The 15,385-nt window shown below is 31.5% G+C and overlaps 3 protein-coding genes across 4 annotated transcripts; 1 reads left to right on the top strand and 2 right to left on the bottom strand.

Moving 5' to 3' along the window:
* Nucleotides 1–3,866: 3,866 nt before the first annotated feature.
* LOC122582003 lies at nucleotides 3,867–5,383 on the bottom strand. Of its 2 annotated transcripts, XR_006321064.1 has the most exons (3): nucleotides 5,151–5,383; nucleotides 4,919–5,069; nucleotides 3,867–4,323 (listed from the first exon to the last, which is right to left on the bottom strand). XR_006321064.1 is itself a non-coding variant. In XM_043754340.1 (2 exons), exons 1-2 carry the CDS (start codon nucleotides 4,925–4,927, stop codon nucleotides 4,028–4,030), a joined length of 582 nt encoding a protein of 193 aa, XP_043610275.1. In that variant the 5' UTR covers nucleotides 4,928–5,010; the 3' UTR covers nucleotides 3,867–4,027. The 2 variants fall into 2 exon arrangements, 1 of the variants encoding a protein (XP_043610275.1); XM_043754340.1 differs by lacking the exon at nucleotides 5,151–5,383 and having other exon boundaries at nucleotides 3,867–4,600; nucleotides 4,919–5,010.
* On the top strand, nucleotides 5,005–11,327 carry LOC122582005. The gene is made up of 5 exons (XM_043754341.1): nucleotides 5,005–5,088; nucleotides 5,284–5,521; nucleotides 7,092–7,182; nucleotides 10,256–10,460; nucleotides 11,004–11,327. Exons 2-5 carry the CDS (start codon nucleotides 5,348–5,350, stop codon nucleotides 11,086–11,088), a joined length of 555 nt encoding a protein of 184 aa, XP_043610276.1. The 5' UTR covers nucleotides 5,005–5,088; nucleotides 5,284–5,347; the 3' UTR covers nucleotides 11,089–11,327.
* Nucleotides 11,312–15,008, bottom strand: LOC122582002 (probable pyruvate, phosphate dikinase regulatory protein, chloroplastic). Its single transcript, XM_043754339.1, has 3 exons — nucleotides 14,557–15,008; nucleotides 12,768–13,407; nucleotides 11,312–11,585 (listed from the first exon to the last, which is right to left on the bottom strand). The coding sequence occupies exons 1-3, from the start codon at nucleotides 14,959–14,961 to the stop codon at nucleotides 11,482–11,484; spliced, it is 1,149 nt and encodes a 382-aa protein (XP_043610274.1). The 5' UTR covers nucleotides 14,962–15,008; the 3' UTR covers nucleotides 11,312–11,481.
* Between the last annotated feature and the right edge of the window lie 377 nt (nucleotides 15,009–15,385).

Raw genomic sequence — 15,385 nt, 5'->3', positions numbered from 1 at the left:
TGTGGTATGTAAAAACGGGATCTCTTGATCTTTTTGTTTCGAAGTCATATCAAACCCTCACAACTTGAAACTTTGTAGATCACTTAAAGGCATCTTTGAAAACTTAATTTAACACCATGAAACCATCAATTGATCATTGGATTACTGTAGGGATCAAAACCTAAGAGAAATCACCACCGAATTGCTTCCGAATCACGTAGGAACAAAAGAGAGGCTAGGGTTTTGTGTGTGAGAATTCCTTAGGGTTTTGAATCTGATTGTGGACGTGATTTAGGTTCTATTTATGCTGGGATCACTTTCAAAAATTAACATCTAGGCCCTCGCACTTTCTTATAGCTCGTTTCGTGACCTAATTGCCCGTTTAACGCATACAGGAACACTTAACGACCCTTATCTCCTACCGGAGACACTTTGCGACTTTATTAATCACCATTAATCATTATTTTCACATTAATCATATTGCACACTAACACATTAATCCTACGTTTCATATATTAAATGCATAAGCATTTAATCACGTAATCCAATTAAGACTTATTAAAGTCTTCACTTGAACATATTTAATGAAATTAATCATTAACATATAGACACATTAATCCTATATAATGACCATAGTCATTATCACATTATCATTTAAACACTTAAACCTAACGGAAGGCAAACGTTGACTAATGACTTGGTCAATGTTCATCATAAAATGTTTGGGATGTTATAATTTACCTTTTAGTTTTTAGCAAGGCATGTCCTCGATCAACATAAGTGTTATATTTATTTACCCTTTAACTTTTTCAATTTTTGTCACAACTAAGAAAACATGGGCACATTACAAAGATATAGTGTCTTTTGTTTTTTTGTTTTTTCATAAATAGATGTCAAAGCATGCATTATGCACACATAATTAATGGTTTGGTAAAAAAAAATGTTTAAATTCTTGTCATTGTGTTTTAAGTCATGCATGATTCTTTGTGCTAAAGCATTGTCTCATTAGGCTGAGGGTGTGGGTGCGGTATGGACTGCGGTTTAGATAGACCACACGGTGTTGGCTTGGTTTGGAAGACAAGAGTTTGTGAAACAAAGGCATTTTAAATTTTATAAAGTGAAAATTTGGTTTTAATTACAATTTTTATTGTATGTTCCTATTTTCAGTTGTGAAACAGTTATTATTTATTATAATATCACCTCATTATATTTATACTATTGTAATTGTATTTTATATATATATATATATATATATATATAAAAGTTATTAATTACATTTATGTAAAAAAAAACAAAGTTTTTGAGAGTTGGATACTTAAATGGTATGAAAATGAAAGTATCTTTACTTCTTTATTATCTTATAAAGCATTTTAGATTTTATTTATAGTATGTCTTAAAAGGTTAAGCATATTTTTTTTTCTCTAAAAAGCCCCTTTTAACATATTTATGGTTCCCAAAATGTCCATCCACACACTGCAACACTAAATTACCATATCTACCCTTATAACAAATTATCACTCCTAAAACGAAATTCCACCGCAACGCGCGGATATTATGTTCGTGAAGATTAAGTGAGATGACAAATGATATTTTTCCCATGCCTTCGAACATTGTTTGATGTTATATTTGTGCAACTATTTCATATATATTTCTTTGGACAAATTATTAAACAATTAAGGTCCGGTTTTTCCGGTTCTGGGCAACTGGTTGAACCTTAAACTGCTCATGATTTAACATTCGGTATTGTTATGTAAACATTGGTGGTGAGGAGATTGGGAACTCATGACTACCACTCTCTTATAATGATTTTTGGTTTGAGCAAACTTTGGTTGTTGATATAATTAAACTGGTCTATCAATAAGATCTTTGGAGTTACATATATTTCCCCCAAAACATAAAAGAAGAGATCCCAATTTAGCCCAATCTGGAATAGTCTTAGTAAGGGAATAATAATGGGCTTGTTTAAGGGGCTAAGGTAATATACAAATTGATAGCTGGATGCCTGGATTTATTATTATATAATTCTTCTAAAAAGTGTTTATATATTTATTGTTGGGTCTTAACAAAGGGATCCAGCCCAGCCCACCCAATTTTCTCAATCCATATTCGATTTTGTTATTTACTCATTTTCGTTTATCGCACAGACGCACACGTTCTATATTATTTATACTACATAATAAAAAGAATAAAAAGAATAGCCCCATGTTAAAAGTTACATAAGAAAAATATTCAAATTACACTCTACAAAAAAAAATTTCAAAAAAAACTTTCCTCTTTTCATTTGTATCCAATCATACACACACGTAGCTCTCTCTCTATCTCACATTTGCACTCTGTTATTGGTATCCGCTGCAACGCGCGGATACCATGCTAGTTTGTTCGATACATAAATGAATTTTTATCATCATCATGTCTAAGATATATCTATATGAAATTATAAAAATAAAATATTGGGTGTTTTTGAGTTTTGAATCTTAAAAATAAAATATACCATATTACTCGTATTGTTTTACTCAATTATTTTTATATTTCTTCTAAATTCATATTTATTTTATGATATATCTTTGAATGTGAAACGAAAAGCAGTCGTCCACCACTTTTACCACTTAACACTACTAGTTGAAGTTACAAATTGTAATTCAAATTTACACCAAAATTTAAAGATTTTAAGTTTTTAACATATCCACTGCGCATCACATGAATACACTTCCCCATCTAATTATGATCATTTAACACTCAATACTACTCAAGTAAAAAGCAAATGATAGCCTGCCTACCCGATCAGAGAAATTTCTGATTTTACGGTTTTATCTCATCTTGAGTTCGATCATTAAGGATGAGAAAACTTGGATTTTTTCCCTCTGAATAATTGCAACTTTGTAACTGTTTATGGTAAATATCTCATAATCTAGGATATGTACAATGATTCACCATTATATGATGAGATTTCCTTGATGTTATATTCCAGTTGAATGTTGAATAAAAATATAAATAAAAAAATTCAACGAATAACTAACAAATCTTTCTTTTGTTAGTTATTCTGTTATAGCTTTCTTGTAAAACGTAATAATAACTTCAATTTTTTCAATTTTAAAAATAAAAATAGCACTATTACTAAAATCTTCCACCCATGATTCTTATTTTTATGTTTTAAGCATTTTTGAAATACAAATTGTATAGTATTAGGTTTATTCGCGAAACCAACAATGACAATTGGTGGAGTTTATCGTTTTTATGGTTCCTTCTTAAACGGCTACGTATTCTTTATATAACAAAGTTTTTATTTCATTTTTATCAATGTTATTGCTAACATGTTTAGCTCAAGATCTTGGGTTCTATCCATAAATAGCATGTAGCAGATAATTTTAGGCTCATATATATGGATGGGCATGAGACTGGTATGTCATTTAGACTTCTGTATCGATGGTATTCGAAAATCACCAAAACGTGATACCGGTCCCGTTTCCATGAATGGTGGTATCGGTACGAGACAGTGATGGTACGGGGAAAATTCCGTGAACTACGAGATTTTTCGGTCCAGTTCCGGTCCCAATACCAGTCGTTATCCCAAATAGGATTCGGTACCATTTTTCGGTACTCCAATAGAGACGGACCGGTATACAGTGGCGGATTAAGGTTTTTGGAGGCCTCAAACGAAATCAATTTTGGGTGCCTAGTTCATTACCAAATAAATTAAAGTAAAAAAAAATAGTTCGACTTTTGTTACTCAACTACTAGTAACAAAAAAGATGGAGATGTTGATGCAAAAACCAAAAAGATGTTACTGAAATGCAAATTATATAATAATACTTAGTCTAAAATCCAAAAATAAGTCTAATATACAGAATATTGAGACCTTAAAATTTTAGGAGCCTAAAACGATCGCATAGTCTCATAATACTCTTTTTTTCTTAGAACGGCAATATATTAAAATAAAAGGCCACCAGCGAAGTACTAGAGAGCCCAAAAATACAAGAGTACAAATAAATTACAAATCTAAGCCTCAAAGAACACGACAAAACTACGGAACAAGAAGAGGACAATTAAGTCATTCAACCCAAGAAATTCGTTTCTTTTTGCATCTACACGAATACCACATATAAGACTGGGTAACAATGAGATCAAACAGGAACTCCTTGCGATTCTTCCCGTTGTTGAAAACCTCTTCGTTTCTATATTTCCATATCGACCACCATACACAATATATTATAGCCTCAATAATATCTTTCTTATCCTTGGATACATGCATGTTATCGATATAAATGATGATATCAATAGGCCCTTGCAAAGGAATAGGCGCAATTTGGAGCCATTTAGTAACTAAACTCCATAATCTTGAAGCAACTGCACATTGTCCAAAAATATGATTGCAAGTTTCTATAGAGTTTCCACATAATGGACAAAGAGAAGATGGAATATCCACCCCTTTATTAACCAAATTAATACGGGTGGAAATTCTATTTATGAGGATTCTCCATACAAGAACATTGACCTTGCGAGGTACCAACTTACTCCATCTAGTCACTCCGTAAATATTAGTCAGTAAAATCTCATCAATCGCATCACGAATGCCTTTTACAGTAAACTCTTTCATGCTTTGATTAGAAAAATACCCATTTATCTACATCATCATTAAGAACAGATGTAGATAACAAATATCGGTAGTCTCATAATACTCTTGACGGTATATAGTTAAATTAGGCTTTTCTATCGGTATATGTAAAACTAAAACTTTAATGATTAACCCTTAATTAAACTAAAACTTTATAATAACAACATAGCCACTAAGAATAAACTTTATTATTATAATATTACCTTATCATAAACAAATACTTAATATAGAAGACAAAAAGCAAGTCGTCATGGCAATAACCGAAAGCTGAGAAAAAAAAACCATAAAACATCCCACAAGTAACCAAACATTTCATATAAAACATACCTTCTTCATCTCTCTTTTCCGTCCCCAATCCCAGCTCCTCTAAGCACTTTTTCTCTCTCAAATCCCTTCACATTTTCTTCCCTGTCACCACCATCATATCACGGTCGCCTTCGACAAGAAAAAATCGTCTGGTACAACCGATATTCGTAAACTGCACCCGAAACGAAAAGGTTTGTATTTAAAAAAAAACATTAGAAAAAAAAAAATCACGGGCTTTAGTTACATTTCATACTTTTTTTTATAATTCACAAGTACTTGTCTAAATTACATGAAACCTTGATATTTTTCAAGAAGTAGGATAACTCTGTGCTTTGTCAAAAAATGATAATTCTTATGTTTTTTTGGTGGTTCTTATGTGTTTACAGATCAAACAAAGAAAGGTGTCCCAACTGGATAAGGAAAGTTGAAATTTTGTGATATTTGACTTTGATGGAGTCAATGGATTTGGGGTATATATGCCCTTATGAAAAGGGTAGTGCTCAGAAAATCTCAGTTTGTGATGATATTTTGAACATGAAGTCTGATAGCTTCCAAGTGGATATGGAACCTTTCTCACATCTCAACAACAAAGATCTTCTTAACTATAATAACTCAAGATATAATGTAAGTTTATTTTTTTGCCATGTTTTCCTTATTAATTAGTGCTCTTTTATTATTTAAACCTACTATATGGCTATATTTATGTACAAAAGTATCTTATATTAGACATAACATAAGTACTGTGTAACTCTTAAAATTTGCACCAAAACTTCATGTTAAAAATACATGCATATCTTGTTTCATTTCAAGTTTAGCAACTTTTTGAAATATATCGTTGTTTCTTCCTTTATTAATTCAACTACAGTACTTCATCTTTAGAATTAAGATTTTATATCATCTATTAAATATATATATTTACACGTTTTTGTTAGCTTTTGCCCTTTGTTTTTTCAAATTTCCTGATAAGTTATACAACATGTTACTTTTTTCATATATTTTTGAACGGATAAACATTATATTATATTTTTGTTTCTAGTCCTAAACTATTACAAACATATATTCTTTCGGTAACCTTACAAATTAAAAAAGTAATTGTCTTCATAAAATAACGAAGTAATGCGTCATTTATATTAAATTAATATATTTGATGCAACTTTTTTTATGAAAAAAAAAAAACTACTTAATTATGAATTGTGTAACGTATCACGTTTTTCCTCTAATTTCTCAGTAAAAGAAGGGTATTCAAGATACGGGTTGACTTTAAGATTATGTTAGTAATTAATTCCTCTGATTAATTTCTCACATTCAAATTTCACTCTGTATTTCAATTTATTGAAATTTATTCAAGAGGAGGTATTTTTAACAAAGTTAAGGGACTGTTTCTGCTATATTTTAAAAGCTCTTTAGGAAGTCAAACGTGTTGTATGAAATGTTTATGTATTGGTAAGGTTAGTTAAAAAAAATTTAATTTCAACCTTTTCTTTCGCAAGGTTAGGTAATTAGGTGGGTTAGTTGGTTAAGGTTTTCCTTGTTTTTCTTATATTTTTACTTTTATTTTCATTCTTACCTTTTTAAAGCATATAGATACCTACACAACCATGTGAGGTGTTATTTGTATCACAAAACTTGATATATCTACCACCAATATGCATTACTGACTTGTATAGTCTATTAAAAAACTTGTACATTGTGGTTAATAAATTAAAAATAGTGGTACGCTTATCATTTCCCTTTTAACAATATCAAAACTTGACATATATATATAGAGAAAAAAATTTTGAATGAAACTTTTAAGTCTTCACCATAAAAAAGTTATACATTTTCATATTAAAAGTATACTCTTGAATTTTATGTTAAGTGTATAATTATTTAATTTATTTTAACAAAAGCGTTTTTTTAATAAGTATTTAGATTAAAGTAGTTTCAGATGTCTTAACTCCACTAGCAAAATTAGTCTTTTTATGTTTATGTTTATTACTTTTTAACAAGAAATATGTATCTATTATTTTTTATATAGATAATTGTAACTTAATTTGTAGAACATGCAAAAACACCCATACATAGTACATGCAACAGTTTTCGTCATTAAAGATTTAAATGATTTTAATATTTTAGTGATGTCATAAAAGTTTATTATTTATATTCTTTTGACTTATACATTAATTATTGTATTTGGGTGATTATACATTATTAGTTGCAAGGAAGTTTATCAAAAAAAGAAGAAAAGAAGAAGATGAGTACTCCAAGTCTTGACAAAGAAAGACATGCTAGTTCTTCACCTAAAGGTGCCACCTTTTTTTCTATTTTAGTACATATGAGTTCTTTGTGAAATATGACAAAAGTTATAGATTTAAACATAATTTTAAGTGAATTATTTGATAGATGTTTTCTTCCAAAATTATATCCACGTGGCAAAAGAAAACATAGGTTGGGCATTCGATAATATATATTGATTTGTTTTTTTGGCTTTAGTAGGACCTAAACATTTATATATAAGATGTCGATGGCATGGGGCGTAATTGTATGTATATATACAAGTATGATCCAAACGACATAGTTTGGCTTCATAATTGTAGATATGCTTATAATAAAATATAATTTGTATACAAATATCTTTAAAGAAGAATATATGTATGATATAGACTTTCTTGTTAGTTAACCTACTAAACTATGATCATTTCAAGGAAAGGTTAATTAATGAAAAAACTCGCCGAATAAGATGTTGACATGGACATAATCATCATCTTACTAACTAATTTAATTAATTGATGAGTAATAATACTTATGTTTCTAAAACCTTATATACGTGTTGAATGAGATTGTGTTATGAACTACTCGCTACATGTTAAGATCTACAAGTAATAAACTATTAACTATATGTACGTGTAAGCTTTGTAAATGGTTAAAAGACAAAAGTATCTTCTTATAACTAAATAATCGAAAGAAACGACAACTACAAAGTAGATATAAATAGGCTTTTGCAAATATAAAAATGGGATTTCCTTGAAAATGTTAAGTATGAAAGAGTCAATTTGTCTGTTGTTGTAATTAATTAATTATATATCAAGTTTTGAAGTGGACATACCTAACTAGGTAAAAGTTAAAACAAATTTTGACGATTGTTTCAATACCAAAAAAAACACCAATTATACCAGTACCAATACTAATACTAACAAGCTAATCATCTGAGTTAAACCCAAGACGCTTAATTAAAAATTTAACACAAAATAAATATAGAAATATGTATGTACTTTGTTGTCCATACATTATAATTTGATATGAAAATAACAACATACTTGTAAAGAAGAAGATTAATATGTAAAATCGATTAGGATGATGAAAAAGTAAAAAGTAACTACCATAAATTAATGACATATATGAAATTAAAAATAAAGAGCTACGATTCGATCATTTTTTATACTAATTAAAAAAATGTATAAGGTCCATGGCTTAATAGCCTAGTGGCATCTTGATGGTGGGATAAGGCGTGGAGACTATAAGGTCATAAGTCGAATCTCACATAGGGTGTTTTCTCATATTTAATGAGTTTTCTCCTAAATTGGTGTATTGACATTATTGCCTAGTGGTGATATGATCGGGTGGTACCCTTGTGACACGATGATACTCTAGTGGTCCGTCAGTGATCCAAATTTTTCGTTCAAAATTAAATAAATAAATAAATTAAGGTTTGAATAGTAATATGTAAAAAAGGATATGAGGGCCTAATATAAAAAATAGTTTTTGAAAAAAAAATTATTATGACATCATACATCATATATTTCTAGAATATAGCCTAGGAAAAAATGTTGGCATGACACATAAAAAAATACTTCTAGAAACAATCTTATTATATTTATATAAGAGATAATAATACTTAATCTCTATATATACATATAAGGGATTATTACCTATAGATGTAACCAACTATGGCCAAATATCTATATTATATAAAGATTTTGTAAAATGTCTATGTTATGTAATGAACTTTCAAATCTTGATTATTTGATGTACCTGACCAATCAAAAACTTACACGTGACAGATTATATGGTTGTCACATATACCCGAATACATCAAATGACCAGGATTTGAAAGTTCATTATATTACATAGACATTTTACCAGATTTTTACATAACATAGATATTTTGTCATAGTTAGTTACATCCATTGGTAATAATCAAAAAAAAAATTGTCTATCACCAACGCGGAACGTAAAAATTTTCATTTATATATATTTTGTACGGATAGTAGAGCAGCATTGACATCACCGAACTTGAATGATTTGGCAAAGTCGATGTTAATAACACCGGCTATTAATACCGGCTTTCCTGTTTTTACAAACTTTTTGAGAGAAAATACTAGAAGCACCATATCCCTTAAATATAATACTATACGTACAAAATTTTTATACATATGTATAAATTCAAAGAATTTATCTTTTACACTACTCTTAAGACCCGTCCAATGAACAGGTGGTTTCAAAACACGTATTTTAATTGTTATTAACAAATTAATAAAAATTGTAATAAATATTGAAAATAGAAACATGTATGAAATGATTGTTTTTAATGTTATAGAATACGTATAATAGAATATAAGATATTATTCTACAATATAAATGCTAAAATAAATTTTTTGAAAAAAAGATAATGTTAATAAAGAGGAGAAAGAAGCGGGAAACAAAGGAATTCTGATAGCTCCAAATTCTTGTTCAAAATTGTTTATTAAGTATATTGAAATTGAGATGTTGATTGAATTTGATCTTCAAAATCCTTTCTTTAGCTTTTTTTTACCCAAAAACTAAACTCAACCCGATCTTTATACGATCCTAAAACCCAAAAACTGAAACCGGTTGGTCAAACCCGGGTTTGACCAGGTTTGGTTTCATGTTAAATTCAGATGGTTCCGATTCCGTTTTTGCCCACCTCTATTATGGGCGTGATGTTAACATTGGTGTCAGTTGTGGTGAAATGACTACGAGCCCGACCAAATGCCCCATTACGGCCGTCCAATGATATCGAAAGTGCGTTGTTATTATTAGTGACTGGCCCAGAAGGTTTTGTATTGCACTAAAACATTAACATAAATCCTATCATATCTAAATGTTATGTAATCATATATTAGTTTAGTTCCATAAAGTAGAACTCAAAGTTGACAAAATTATTCTTTTTGTTCCTATCCTAATGATCCCACTTGCACATGTTACTTGAATTATTTGATACGTCTTCGGTGGAAAAGTTAGCTTCTTTCCATTTTTAATACCAAAAAGTATTCTTTTATTTGTTTAATGTTAGAAAGTATTTCAACTTTATATATTTATTTCATTTTACTTACTGTATTTTCCAACTTGTATCACTAGGTATGATGTCCGAAAAATTAACACCAACTACAGTAGGAACAGCCGAGCCACAAGTCCATCACCAGATTAGTATCGTTACCAGCGCGACTACGACTACCGCCACAGGAACGCCAACAAAAAGTAGACTCATCGGCAAACGATCAAGTAGTTTTAAACAAACGTCGATCATCAACCCTAGAAGAATCATGTTCTTCTTTGCTACTTTGTAAGAACAACGTACCTCCTTTAATTAACCTCATTAGTTTGAGCATCTAGAATTGGTATTAAGTATATTTGGTTATGATAATAGATATCATATCATACATGCTACAAAATGCTAGTATGGGCAATCCAACAATATCCAAAAGGTCAATGCCCATCACTACACCATATATATGTATCTTTTGCATTAAGAAAATTAAACTTCACGTTTGAACAGCACATATAAATGATACTTAAATGATGATAAATTCCTTCAACATTCGGAATCAAATCAACAGACCGATTATTATATTAATAACAATAAGCCACTATTTTGCACTCCTTTGGATGATTGTCATCCAACATTACATTAATTTGTTTACAACCCAACCGGATGTTAAGAGTTTTGATCTTTTTTAGCATACACTTGTTTGACTTCTTATCCAAATTATTCATTTTGACCCATTACAAATTTACTCACTCCACCCATTATCCAACCCACTCAACCTGCCTAATAACTAATAAGTCACCTATGTAAACTAACATATTATGTGTTCAATTTTGACAGGTCAAGTATGGGAACTATCCTACTGATATACTTCACCCTCTCCATGGCAAAGCATAATGGAGGTGACAACTTGCTTGATCAGTAGTGAAAAAATTGATTTTATAACCAAGGAAATACCATCTTTTGCAATCTTTCCAATACACAAGTTATGCATATTTGCAAATTTTAGCCTTTTCTTTTCATTTCCAGTATGCCCTTTATACAAAAGAAACAGACAAGGATGAAGGGCATTGTAAATAGAGAGCGTTCCATTAAATTTTATAAGAATCAATGAATTTGGAATATTACAACATGAAATATAACTCAACTGAAGTTAGGCATTTACATATAATGGACACGAACTTACGGTTTTGTATAAACGTCAAGATTGTACCTTTTAGAGCATATCAATATCATACTATATCTTTCTTTATGGGGTTGTAATCTCTAAGAAACAAACAATTAATAGAAACTTTACTTGCATGAACTTCTGACATTTCTAGTAGAGCTTTGAGATTCTTGGCATTGAAGACACATGTTTCCTGTCTTGGTAAAGTCTCAATACAATGACAGCGATTTCTTCTATTGCTTTCCCAGTAACTTCTGTGAACAACAAAAAAGTATGTTGACACCTCTATATAAAAATTAGAGAGCATAACATTAGATCAAAGTTTATGATTCATAACGAGTACATGGAATCATGGATAATGTGACTATATGGGAATTGCTTTAAGAGAACTTATATAAATAGTCGTTTTAGGGAGGATATTGATATAATTCATACATTTCATACTAGGCACAAAATGGGTCCTTCGTATACCACATCGTTGGTAGATCCAACCAAATACATAGCGCTGAAGTAACATCTAACTTACAGAAATCCACTATCTCAAGCCGTTATAAAGTAAACGTTAAACAATTTGTAAACTTTGAGAAAATAAATCAATGAACTGAACATTGGAATTAAAATTCGATGTTTGGCTCAGGATAAAAAATGCTTTTGCCCATGTACATTGCCTGTCTAGACCTTTAGTTGGCTGGCTATGGAGTCTGTAACACCTGATAGATCAAAAGCAACACATCTTTTCCTATAGCAAAATCACGTTTTCTGTGTTCCGTGTCAGTATGTTCCCCAACAGTTTTAGAGTTATTCTTCTAGTAAAAACTGATATAGTCAGGCTCGTAGAGACACCAATGGTAGTTTTAAGATTTCAGTTCAAATAAAAGATGATGGATATGTTTCCAAAATCAACGGCATCCGATAGTTATTCTTCTAGATAAATACAAAATGGTCGTATACTCATACCAAAAATATATTTTCAAGCTCAATGGCGTGCCATAATTATGCTTGGAGGTGGCCATTTTAACCCATTTCCATACAAAAATGGTTGATTGGTATATACAGTTTATCTCTAACGGGTCAAAGGAACTGGGTTGAATGGACTAATACTTACCCAAATTGTACTTTTGATGCTAATAGCCTTTTAAGTGGTTTTACACTTTTACCATGTATAGATTAGACCGTTATATTACAATAATATAACTTTTAATATATTTTTAACATTATAACTATTTATCAACAAATGAGCAAAAACATATGAGCAACACAACCCGACCCCTTTTATAAGCACTAGAAAGTAGCCACCTGTTTCGACCCATTACCCAACCCGTCTATGTTGTCACACATTTTTTTTGGGTAAAGGTTATATTGTCACACATATGATATATCTATTAAGTGAATTCTTGCTACTGCTTAGTATAGAAAAAAGGTGGGAATATACTCACCAATTACTGGCCAAGTGGGATTCTGTTCGAAGATCTTGCTAGCATAATCCAGCTCCTCTCTAACATGCAACATCTCTGCATAACTACTTCTCTCGTCTTCAACAAAACCCAAACTCTTTGCTCTTTCTCGTCTTATAGTTTGCAACATAACAGGATTTATAGTCAATGCAAAGACTTTCTTCGGGTCAATCTCAAACAAACTCTTTGGTAAGTCAACACCCTTTACAATAGGCACATTTGCCACTTTAAATCCCTTTTGAGCCAAATAAATAGACAATGGAGTTTTCCCAGATCGTGAAACACCAGCAACAACAATGTCAGCCTTGTGCAAATTCTGAGGTAAAGCTCCATCATCTTGTTTAATGGTAAACTCAATAGCATCTATTCTTTTGAAGTATTCTTCGGTTAGTGGAAATTTCCTCCCAGGGGCCCCACGAGGAAGCCCAGAAGGCGAAACGCCTAAATAGGAAGCAATTGCATCTATAATAGGCCTAAGTATATCAATGGATCGCACACCCCATACCTTGCAAGCATGTCGAGCTGAAGCAGCCATTTTTTCTTCAGCTAGTGTGTAAATAAGTAGTGCATCTTCTTTGGCTGCTTGCATGATTATCTCCATAAGCCGTTCTGTGTCATTGATCTGACAACAAAAACAAATGAATTTTGATTACATGTAGTGTCTAGTTTTGGGATGACATACTTGTCCTTATAATTATTGTTATATCAATATCTACGAGTCTATAGAATCAGTTCCTATATTAGAACCAATTGGTTAAAGGCTCAAAATAATTTATCAGTATCAAACTAGCTGCAGCATAACCCCAAAATAAGTATCCGCTACGAAAAGAAATATATTAACTTTAGCGTCTTGTGCTTTAAAATCTATAATCACGGTGGACACTTGTTTTGTTAAGCTTTCAAAAGTGGTCACCACTGCATAATATAGCAAAATCATATAACCCAAAATCTCTATAATGTATCAGTTTATACGAAGTTAATACTATTCAGTTTTAATAACTAAAACTTAAAAACTTACATAAAATTCAGATCCCTCATTTAGAGCATCCGGAGTGGAAAGGGTCATGTCATGATATGAACCAGATTACGGCATAATCAGCTGGAGTTACAGCGTGGTGGTATTCAACACGGTGTATTTATGCTTTCGTACTTTACCATAATAAAGATTAGTGTAATCAACTGCTGTTAAAAATAGGTCAAGCATAATCGGAGAGCTGTAGAAAAGGGTTTAGTGTGACGACAGTGCAGGGCATTATGGTGCAGGGAATAATAGGCAACCGCCCAGGGACCGATTTTTTTAGAGACCCAAAAAAGTGTCCAGCATGAACGACGGGCTGTTAATAAGGGTTCAGTGTGACTACAGTGCAGGGGGGCTGGGGCGGTTACGCGCAGGAAATTGTAGCAACTGCCCAGGGACCGAATTTTAATTTATATATATTTCATATTTTTATGTTATAAAGTATCTCTATCTACAACAATAAACTATGCACATTCTGGTCAAGTGGTAAAGACGTTATGAATGCGCGTATTTAAGTCACCGGGTCGAATTCAGTACGCCTGGCCTAGGCGCCTTTTTTCCCGGCTCGCCCCCTTGGCCCATAGTTCTTCAGGGCTACCCCTGAGGCAGTGTGATCAAAGCGGCACTCGAATGTTCTTAAGTGAATATGGTTATCAACTTTTAGACTACCATTTCATATATATTTATTTCACTATAATTTATATGATAAACAAAATCTGATAACCTTATAAGTAAAAACATAACAAGTTATACCCCTGAGAACAAACGAGGATTAACAGGACAGCCACGGTCCACTATAAAATGTTCAAACTGACCCAACGCAGCATTAACAGAATGCTCTGCAGTCCGACCCGACCCATCTGAAACCATGTATATCTCTTTCCCACTTCTAACAACAACAACCTGGGCTTCCTCTGTTCTTTCATTTTCTAATGACTCATCAATAATTAATCCTTTTGGCTGTGGATCAACAGATGATTTTATATTTTCATTTTCGTGATGATGTTTTTGTTCTTGAACCGGACGGTCTAGTTTACGACCGGATTTGATCACTCGAGCTCTGGACCAGCGGGAGGTCTGGTTAGTGGGTTTACGTCCGTTTGATGCCAGAAATGGTTCGGTGATTGGTGATGTCATGGTTTTCTTCTCTGGTTCCATAGTGATGGGGTTTATTTGCCGACTATGTTCCTATAATTCACTTTCACATACAAATTACAACCGTAAATATATATAAAAGTAAAAGCAATAGAAATAAATAATTTTTATTATTTGATATGTTATATAGTTAGTTGATTGGCTAAAGGTGTTTTCTAAATTCACTATGTGGGCCCCGGGGATAAATTTATCGGTTAAATTGCCTCCAACATCTCTGAATCGAAACTTATTTTACAAAAAAAAAAAATAATAATAACTATGAACATAACAAGTATAACGTATTTTGTTATGATTTTGTCATGTTTAATTTTAAGTAACAACTAGATATTAGACCCGCGAATCGCCGCGCTTGACACTTTTTACACGATAAACTTTTGCACTTAATTTATGTCAAATATTCGAATCCAAATTTTTTATAAAAAAATGA

Source organism: Erigeron canadensis, chromosome 9, assembly GCF_010389155.1.
Source record: "Erigeron canadensis isolate Cc75 chromosome 9, C_canadensis_v1, whole genome shotgun sequence".
In the NCBI taxonomy this organism is placed as follows: Eukaryota; Viridiplantae; Streptophyta; class Magnoliopsida; order Asterales; family Asteraceae; genus Erigeron; species Erigeron canadensis.
The sequence above is the reverse complement of the archived record's forward strand: the minus strand, read 5'-3'. Positions and strand labels throughout refer to the sequence as shown.